At 46.4% G+C, this 9,256-nt stretch overlaps 4 protein-coding genes across 4 annotated transcripts; 3 read left to right on the top strand and 1 right to left on the bottom strand.

The window, feature by feature from the left end:
* Nucleotides 1-3,118: 3,118 nt before the first annotated feature.
* Nucleotides 3,119-3,466, top strand: F5891DRAFT_966042 (uncharacterized protein; the record flags this gene model as incomplete). The annotated part of the gene is made up of 1 exon (XM_041376204.1): nt 3,119-3,466. The coding sequence occupies one exon, from the start codon at nt 3,119-3,121 to the stop codon at nt 3,464-3,466; it is 348 nt and encodes a 115-aa protein (XP_041217235.1).
* A 12-nt stretch (nt 3,467-3,478) lies between these two features.
* Nucleotides 3,479-4,276, top strand: F5891DRAFT_913757 (uncharacterized protein; the record flags this gene model as incomplete). Its single annotated transcript, XM_041373669.1, has 2 exons — nt 3,479-3,890; nt 4,164-4,276. Coding segments are annotated over 2 exons (525 nt in total), but the record flags the coding sequence as incomplete, so codon positions are not given.
* A 159-nt stretch (nt 4,277-4,435) lies between these two features.
* F5891DRAFT_966066 (uncharacterized protein) lies at nt 4,436-5,750 on the top strand (the record flags this gene model as incomplete). Its single annotated transcript, XM_041376205.1, has 3 exons — nt 4,436-4,943; nt 4,991-5,575; nt 5,626-5,750. 3 exons carry the CDS (start codon nt 4,436-4,438, stop codon nt 5,748-5,750), a joined length of 1,218 nt encoding a protein of 405 aa, XP_041217233.1.
* Nucleotides 5,751-5,961: 211 nt separating this feature from the next.
* F5891DRAFT_1131965 (uncharacterized protein) lies at nt 5,962-8,298 on the bottom strand (the record flags this gene model as incomplete). The annotated part of the gene is made up of 7 exons (XM_041364712.1): nt 5,962-6,069; nt 6,130-6,283; nt 6,343-6,474; nt 6,526-6,736; nt 6,782-7,015; nt 7,052-7,988; nt 8,047-8,298. 7 exons carry the CDS (start codon nt 8,296-8,298, stop codon nt 5,962-5,964), a joined length of 2,028 nt encoding a protein of 675 aa, XP_041217232.1.
* Between the last annotated feature and the right edge of the window lie 958 nt (nt 8,299-9,256).

The following is a 9,256-nucleotide window of genomic DNA, read 5'->3' as shown; positions in this document are numbered from 1 at the left end:
ATGTCTTGTTGCTCTGCTGAGCCTGGGGTTCTGCGAGGTTCTGCTCTCGAACAGAAGTTTTGAATGCCGACTGCCAGCACTACTAATTCAGCCAAACCGGTTGGTAGAACTCGGCTCAGCAATTCCGCCACTTGAGCGCACCCATTCCCTCCTATGGCGATCAGCCTCGTATACACTTGATTTATCTGAATGTTCATTCCAGAAACACGTATTTTAGATACGACTCGCCATTTCCCCCTCACGAACTCTTAGCTTATTGGACCGTGATGCGTCTTCTCAGTGCCGTGTTTGCGACTCTGCTCGCAGTGGCCACCACCAGCGGTCGTTTGATGACTATGCAGGAGGTGAAGGAACACCGACTCGAGGCAGTAAAACGTTGGCAGACTAGTGGCCCTCAGAACGTAAAGAGCGATGGTGTTCAGAATATCACATTCACCAACCCAAAGGCCTCAGGTGACTAAAATGCTACAAGTAAATATCTCATGTCTAATTCGTCCAGAATTTTACGTCGATGGCAAATATCTTCCTCTTGTTGACTTCGACGTTGGTCCTAGCTGGGCAGGTCTTCTGCCCATCAGCAATAGTCCTAATGAGACGCGTCAGGTGTGTACCTGAGTAGTCTATACACGTTCTTCAAGCGTTGACATCAAGGGTATCAGCTCTTTTTTTGGTTTTTCCCTCCCGGCCCCCAAGGGAGTCTTGATGATTTGATCTTTTGGTGCGTCATCAGAAGCGGTGTGCTCTAAGCTCTTCGCTGCTGACCTGACATGTTCCACTTCAAGGACGAATGGTGGACCTGGATGCTCCTCCCTCGCAGGTTTGCTGCAAGAGAATGGGGTAAACCTTTTTGTTGACAACAAAACCGATCCAAAACTGAGATGTTTGAAGCCTTTCAGTTGGTCCTGGGGTCAGGCAAAACCGACGGTGAACCAACACAGCTGGACCAACCTGTCCTCCGTCCTTTGGGTGGAGCAACCTGTCGGTACAGGATTTTCTCAAGGCATCCCGGACGCACAGAATGAGGATGATGTTGCTGCTCAAGTCGTCGGCTTCATGCAGCAGTTCCTTGAAGTCTTTTCGGAACTCAAAGGTAAAAAGCTGTATTTGTCGGGTGAAAGTGTAAGTTCTCAGAGAGCGTGGTAAAACATCGTATTGACCGTATTCAGTATGCTGGAAGATACGTGCCTTGTGAGTCAGCAGTCATCTTCTTTGAACGTAACTCTAAGACAAATGAAGATATCGCAAACTATATCTACGAGAACCCGACTCTGTTAGACCTCTCGTTGCAAGGGATATGGATCAATGATCGTAACTAACATTTTGACTTACTCTGTCTCTTCTCGAGGGCTCATACGTGAAGCTCAGCCTTGATCTCGTGGTATGTAGTGCAACAGGAAATCCCTGCATTGGACTTCGTGAAAAAACACGCTAGTCTCTTCTCTTTTAAGTTTGTCCATTTCATTTGGACCTAGTTCGCAGATCACTCACGAATTGATATCTAGTCAAACGTACATGGACCACCTCGACGAGATGGCTGCGACGTGCAATTACACTGGCTACATGGATAAGTACGTCACATACCCTCCAAAAGGTCTTCTTCCCCTGCCAGGAGACTCTACCAATTTTGCTAAAGGCTGCGGTATCTGGGACGACATTTACGTTAATGCGCTGATGATCAACCCCTCTTTTAATGTCTATCGCATCTGGGACACTGTGAGTCGATGAGGGTATTGATGAATACCATATTAACTTCTTTTCCTCCCAAGTATCCGACTCCATGGGATGTCCTAGGTTTTCTGTAAGCCATTCAACAATTGACTCAATGCAGCGCAGCTGACGCAGATCCAGAGACACGCAGTCTCCAATCTACTTCAACCTAACAGATGTAAAGGAAGTTATCCATGCGCCCGTGGGTACCGAGTGGGTTGAATGCGCTTTGGCCCGTGTCTTCCTCCACGAAGACAGCAGCTTACCCCCTGCACCCACTGTATTACCCAATGTTATCGAGAAGAGCCAGCGGACCGTCATCGTGCACGGACTCGCAGACTTCATGTACATTGCTGATGGGTATGACTTCAATTTTGACCCTAATCTTCGTATATTCTGACGCGATGATTTGATGACTTAGAGACAGAATTGCTATTCAAAAGTAAGTGCGTTCTTGATCGTAGCTGTATCACCTTAATCGATGGGGATCATCTGTAGCATGACCTGTGTGTGACTAGTAATGTTTCATGTACGCCAGGATTCACTCATTATATTCCAAGGGAATGGTTTGCAAGGATTCCAGACGCCTATCGCCGACGACAGCTTCATTGTCGATGGTGTGGGTGCCTATGGGTCGATGCACTCAGAGCGGGGACTCACTTATTATGAAGTAGTCTTGAGTGGACACATGTAAGTTCACTACAATTCGCAGGGTCTCGTTGCTCATGTTTTCTGCACTAGGCTTCCAGGGTTTGCGCCAGTGGTAAGTCTGACAGTGCTATCATGCAGACACCATCTAATGCAGAGATGGATCATTACAGGCCTCCTTCCAGATTATGCAATACCTGATGGGGTTCAGAGACACTCCTTAGATAAATACTTGCTTCCCATATCTACAGTATTTAAGCACGAGATCATAGCGCTGGGATCGGGTGCAATTGTGTCCAACATGTCGTGCTGTGTTGTTGCACGTTGATGGTTTGGTCTTCCTCTTTGCTCTTCTTTCATCTACTACTATGGCGACGTCCGCTTCATTTCACGGAGTTGTCGTTCTTCAAAATAGAAGTCGGTATCAGATTGGCAGAAAGAACTTTTGGCAATACGACGTATTCATTGCTACTCCTGGAGCAGGCTCCTTCCCACCACTGGTGGAGAGGTAAGGGTGGCGTCTATTAGTGCGGGTAGTGAAGGCTTAGTAAACCGGAAACATGCGCAAATCTTTCAAACCCAGCCGAACCTTATCCACCCAACCTCTCCACCAGCGGCTGGCACAAAACGTTTGTAAACAACGTCAGCCACAGTCGGGAAACCCAGAAAGAGACGGCGGAGGTTCAATTTAGTGTAAAAATATATATCGTGAAATATATAGTTTATATGGGTTTGTTCCCAAGAAATTGACCTTTTCTGTCTCATGCCGGCTGAAGCCCCTAGCTTCTCTGCTATCCAAGAGAAGCTCCATAATTGTTTTGGCAAGAGAGCCTGCTTGTGGCAACTCAAAGTCGCAGATGCTTTCCTGCAAAATGACCGTGATATTATCTGCATCGCAGGGACAGGGATGGGTAAAACACTTGCCTTCTGGTCACCATTAGCACTCCGGGACACAGGCATTCTGATTGTCGTGACTCCACTCAACCAACTAGGGCAACAAAGCGTCAGTTTCCTCGAAAAGACTGGTATAAAAAGCATCTCAATCTCTGCTGAGACAGCGAGCATGGCAAATTTCTCTGTAAGTTCAAGAGTATCTGTTATGAGCAATTAATCAATGTGTTCACTGCAGGGAATAGAAGACTTGTGTTACCGTGCAATCATAACCAGCCCAGAACAATTGATGAAGCCAGGCGGAGCATTTGAGAAGCTGTTGCGAAATGTTGATTTCGCCTCAAAGTTAATTGGTATCATCTTTGACGAAGCTCACTGCATTGTGACTTGGGGAGAATTTCGGGCAGAGTACAAGGAATTAGAGCGCTTGCACTACATCTTACCTTGCCAGGTACCTTTCATGGTCACATCAGCAACACTCACATCAGATGCTCTCAGAGACATACGTAGGCTCCTGCACATTCAATCCGAAAATCTCGCCACCATCCATGTATCCACTGATCGTCCAAATATAAGGATCAGAGTTCGCAAAATCAAATACTCCCTTATGTCCTATGCAGATCTCGCGTTCCTCATACCTACCGGTGTAGGGATTCATTTCTGGTTGGGCTTGTAGAGACTGTTTTTACCTTACCTTATGTTGGCACTTTTGTAGCTTACATAATCAAGCAATCTTTTCACCAGTTACCAGTATGAGTCTGAGAGATCAGCAAGTTTTTATGATATTTCCTCTCCTCTGAGCCTTGAGCCTGGTCCAGAAACCCTTTAGGGTCGAATAGCAGCTAGGTTCTGCAAGACCCAACACATTGTTCAGACTCACCATCTGAATTGTTGTACCTTCACCGGCATGATGTTAGATGATCCACCACCACCGAAATTTCTCGTTTTCTTCGACAGCATCCAAGGCGGAATAAGCGCTGCGAAGTACTTACGGGCACGTCTTCCGCCAGATCTACGAGACAAAGTCAAATGGTTCAACTCCGACATGACTACTGAATTTAAGGAGGCCGAAGTTACAAACCTCGTTGTGGGAGATACGTGGGGTCTCTGTACCACAGAGGCATTTGGAATGGTAAGGGACGCAAGCTGAAATCAAAATGTCAAGGAGGTATTGATTAATGTACAGGGAATGGATGTACCGGATGTGGCTTTGGTCGTTCAGTGGCGAGCGTCATGCAAGCTGTCTGCCCTTTGGCAGCGGTTCGGTCGTGCAGCCCGAGATCGCTTGCTGGAAGGGACTGCGTTGCTGTTTGCCGAAAAAGAGTACTTCGACGATGTACGCGATGATAAGCGTAAGCGTCAGGAGCGTAAAAAGAAAGCAACAAGCGCACCTGATAATCAACCACCTGCTAAACGTCGTGTAATTGACAGTTCCACCACTGTTGGTATTGCGCACCCTGAAGAAGGTGATGGAGCTCAGGCTACTAGTAGTGGTTCAACGGCAAACACACCTATAGTTACTGATGCACAGTTGAGGGAATTGATGAGACCACCAGCAAGCAGATTAGAAAGGGTGTCAAGGCAGAAGAAAGAAAAAGAATTGGATCAGGCAATGGACTTGCTAATCAACGCCAATTATCATGGTGTTGGGTGTCGGCGGAAGGTATTTAATATCCAATTTGACAATGGATCAGCGGGTAAGACTTTTTTAACTGGATTAATAATTGCCATAATAATTGTATAGATTCGAGTCACCTTATATGCGACCCATCAGACGAAGAAGGCTGCTCACGTTGTGCCCCAACAAATTCTAAAGTGTGCTGTGACATCCATCACCCTTTAGCATTCTCGTCATTCGATCCTATCGTTGCCTACCAACCACCCAGACTTCCCATGCGCTCTCGACTTGCAAAGTATACCATGGAATCACAGGAGCACAAATTGTGCAAAGCGCTGGAGGATTGGAGAGACCAGAAGACAGTGGAGATATATGGACGTTCACACCTAATTGATCTTGGTCCAACTGTTGTGATGGGTGACATGGTCCTTGATCGGATTGTTGACTGCGCCCATTTTCAGAAGATTAAGGTCGCCAAGGATCTCCGCAAGGAAACACATTGGTCTGTCAATGACGACCTGGCCAAGGAGGTGATCGCTATAATCCACTGCATCATTCCAATCTCACTCTATACAACTGCCCCCCTACAACAATGCCCTCTATCTACCATTGTCCACGCACCAAACAGTAGGCTAGTTGCGTCAAATGGTCCACCAGCCGATGTCAAAAAGGTGCAGAAGTGCAGCGCTTGTGGCCAGACAGGTCATAACAGTAAGTTTTTGTATTACTTCTCCTTATCTCCACTGACTCTACCTGACCAGAATGTGGTCGTGTCTGTCAAATGCATCCATCGCGGATATCTTCCGCAGCAGGGAAGGAGAATGTAAGTAATTCTCAGCGTCTTGCAAAAACGGTAGGTATTGATAATCTCACACAGAGCACATAGAATCATATGTAAGTAATTCTCAGCATCTTGCAAGAAAGGGGAGTTCTCAGCGTCTTGCAGGAAAGGGGAGTTCTGAAAACCTATTGCCGTCTCAGCGTCTTGCAAGAATGGGGAGTATGGGAGTTCTGCAACCGTCTCAGCGTCTTGCAAGAATGGGGAGTATGGCCCGCAGCCATCATATTAATATATATACATCCATCATATATCTTACCTACTGCCAGACTAATTCAACAGCAACATCGTCAACTGATGGACACTCATCCTCACCTTCCCCTCCGTCTTCATTATCGATGCTACTCTTTGCCATCAACTCCTGTCCCTTGGCGAGTATGTCAGGGATACTGTGTTGGCTTTTGTGCCCATTTACTACTTCATTTACAGAGTGTTTTGCCATGTGTCCGCATAGGATTTGGAACATTTTCGACATATTCGCTTCTGCGTGTTTCGTAGTTTGGTGAGCATGCAGGAAGTCATTCTGGAACATTGTATGCAAATTCCGGTATATCTGGATGAGTGGGGATTCCATTATAATCCTCGAAACAGTGTGGTTTGATGATTTTCCTCCATTGACAACCTGCAACTCTTTACTGACTCGCATTTGTAATGATGACGAGGTATGCGCACCTTTGTGAAAAGGTTGTTCAACTCGACGCACCAGTCAACTCCCCAAAATTTTCCTTTCTTCCCGGTTGGATTGACCATGATGTGGTAGCGAACGGCTCGTCTGCCAATCTTTGTAAGTCTTGAGTAGATGAAGATGTTTCAAAACGCTTACTTCAATCCTTCAGGATACACGAAGTGTACTTTGCACAAGAAGTCTGTCATAGTGTTCACGTATTTGTGTTTTCCTGTAGCCTTAAACATGGGGATCCATGTAAAAAGGCAAGTCTCGACCCTTCCAATGTCTCCAGTATTCATCGCATATGACAGCTCCTCGTATAAAAGCATGTACCTGTTCAAGAGGAGTCCATTCTCATGTTGCGCATCTCATTGAGCTGCCGGTATGTGTCGCATGCGCCGAAGTTGGTGACCTGCAATGTAGTTACGAGCGAGGGTGCGTGCCATTGCTTCGATGTTGTCAAAAGTTGGTTTTGATGCTGCGAATTCCTCCAGACTTGTCCACTTTGGGTCACGTTTCGCAACCTCGACTCTCCAACAATCAAGGCGACGACATATACCGTTGTACATGATTAGTTCATGCATACGACGGAACCCCGGCTTGGACCCATAGTGGCCAGTTTCCTTTGGTCGCAAGATACCTATATCTCGCATGAGGCTTGTTTCATCGAGTCACGCTGCACTTGGCTGCAGGAATATCCGCCAGATTGTGTCCGCGGCTGCCATCTTCAAATGGAAAAGGCCGGGGATGAATATAATGTGTTGTAAGCGGTTCCACGGTGTGTTTTCAATTCCTCGACGCTGCTGGGCAGATTGAAGACGTTCCCCTGTCCCAAGGTCACCGTGGAAGAGAACCACGTACTCTGAGATGTCAGGCATGCCAGGATCATCAACAACCACAGGATCTTCAATTCCGCCCTGCTGAAGCAGGTTAACAATGCTTTGTATATTGCCTGTGACGGTAGAATTACTGATATCCATTGCAGATGTAGCAACAATCGGCATTCTGGTGATGGGGATGGCTTCAATGGTCTCGGGTTCATGAAGTTTGTCGCAGAATTGAGAAAAGTATGGAGGGCCATATGAGATGAGGTCCGAGAGAAACTTCCATGAATTAAATCTATCACGGCGGCTAAGACCTGTGTCATCAGGTGTGTCCATGTGAAGAATGAGCAGATCCGCCCATCCCTTCTTTGGTGGTAGCTCTGCTCGAGTATTAAATGGCGACATCTTCCACAACACTTCGGAACACCTAAGGTCTTCCTTGGAGACGTTGTGCTGCAGTGGGAACATCAGACCTGATGTTAGATGCTTGAGAGTTTCCATTGAGTTTTCGATCTTGTGCTCATGGGTTTTCAGGTCTACGTCAAAGTTGTCATAGGCATATGCCGCAAGAAGTGACCGACTGAGTGACCGGAGATGTTGGTGGGTTTGCGCTGCTAACGATTGCGTCCCGGAAAGAATAGCATTTACGGACACTGATATACCCATCCGCTCCAGTGTTTCGATGACTTTTTGTGGTGTGTGCGTTGATTGTAGGAACATCCCGAGTAGACTTTGCAAGGTATTTGAACGCTGATTTGTGCTTCTCATCATAATGCTCAGAACGGTGATTTTTTTCTTGATTACATATAGCAATGTCAGTAATATTGATCTGGAAGGTGGTGAAATAACACACAAGCAAGGTCTTTGCTGCCCGTTGTTTTTGCAATTTGGTTCTCTCAGATTCCGTGTTGTTGGCAAGGCTTGATATCAACGATCCCTCGAGATCTCCTTCCCCAACTTCCTCCCAGTAAGCCTCTTCATCACTATTGCTAGTTTCCATGATGACGTCACCATCATGATCTCTCCCAATTGTTGTATTAGATTGTGTTCTCGCAGACAGCATGCTGTCGAGTAAGTTCCATGTTACTGGCGCATAATTCTCCATGATTATGGCTAACTCGGCCACCCTAAAATCCTCCAGTTGCTTCACTGTAATGTGTGTCACATCGAAATGAGTTCCGCTACCCTTAGCAGTAAGGTTAAGGATCTCCTGTGCGCAGATGTCCTTCGTAATATCGGTAGCCCAATTCAATAGAGTACTTGAAGTTTGTTTTGTAAGAGCATTAACAATTTCACGTCCATTCGAGAGTATATCTTTTACAGCCAGATGAGTGCTATATTTTTCACTCGAGAGAAGCACCAGTATAAATTCTGAAGCTGAAATGCCGACGCGCTGCAGGGTTTCAAGAACATCGTCCACTGGGTCAGATAATGACATATTGATTGATATATATATAAATTCGTTAGCAATACAATATCTAAATTGAACCTCCGCCGTCTCTTTCTGGGTTTCCCGACTGTGGCTGACGTTGTTTACAAACGTTTTGTGCCAGCCGCTGGTGGAGAAGGTTGGGTGGATAAGGTTCGGCTGGGTTTGAAAGATTTGCGCATGTTTCCGGTTTACTAAGCCTTCACTACCCGCACTAATAGACGCCACCCTTACCTCTCCACCAGTGGTGGGAAGGAGCCTGCTCCTGGAGACATTCACGTCAATGTGTTCACATTTGGTACCTGATGTTCACCACTCGCCGAATCATATGCTACAGCCGCGCTTAACGACAACTGGGATGATGTAGGAGTGGATCACATTTATCCCACGGGACGTGGTACGTGGCACCAATACAGTACAGAACAACAAAGTATCATGCAGAAATAAGTAAGCAACATCAGAGTGAGGGAACGAAAACTACTAGAGATACAGCAAATGGAATGATATAGCGAATCGAGTCTAACTATACACCTATGTGGACAAATACAATCTGCTGCTCTAATGGAATCTTCTTGCGCAACGATTCCACAGACTTGTGCAGCGCTACCGCAGCGCATGTGCAGTCCAATCTTTT

The sequence above is a fragment of the Suillus fuscotomentosus genome (genome assembly GCF_016647785.1).
Source record: "Suillus fuscotomentosus strain FC203 chromosome Unknown F5891scaffold_175, whole genome shotgun sequence".
Classification (NCBI taxonomy): domain Eukaryota; kingdom Fungi; phylum Basidiomycota; class Agaricomycetes; order Boletales; family Suillaceae; genus Suillus; species Suillus fuscotomentosus.
The sequence above is the reverse complement of the archived record's forward strand: the minus strand, read 5'-3'. Positions and strand labels throughout refer to the sequence as shown.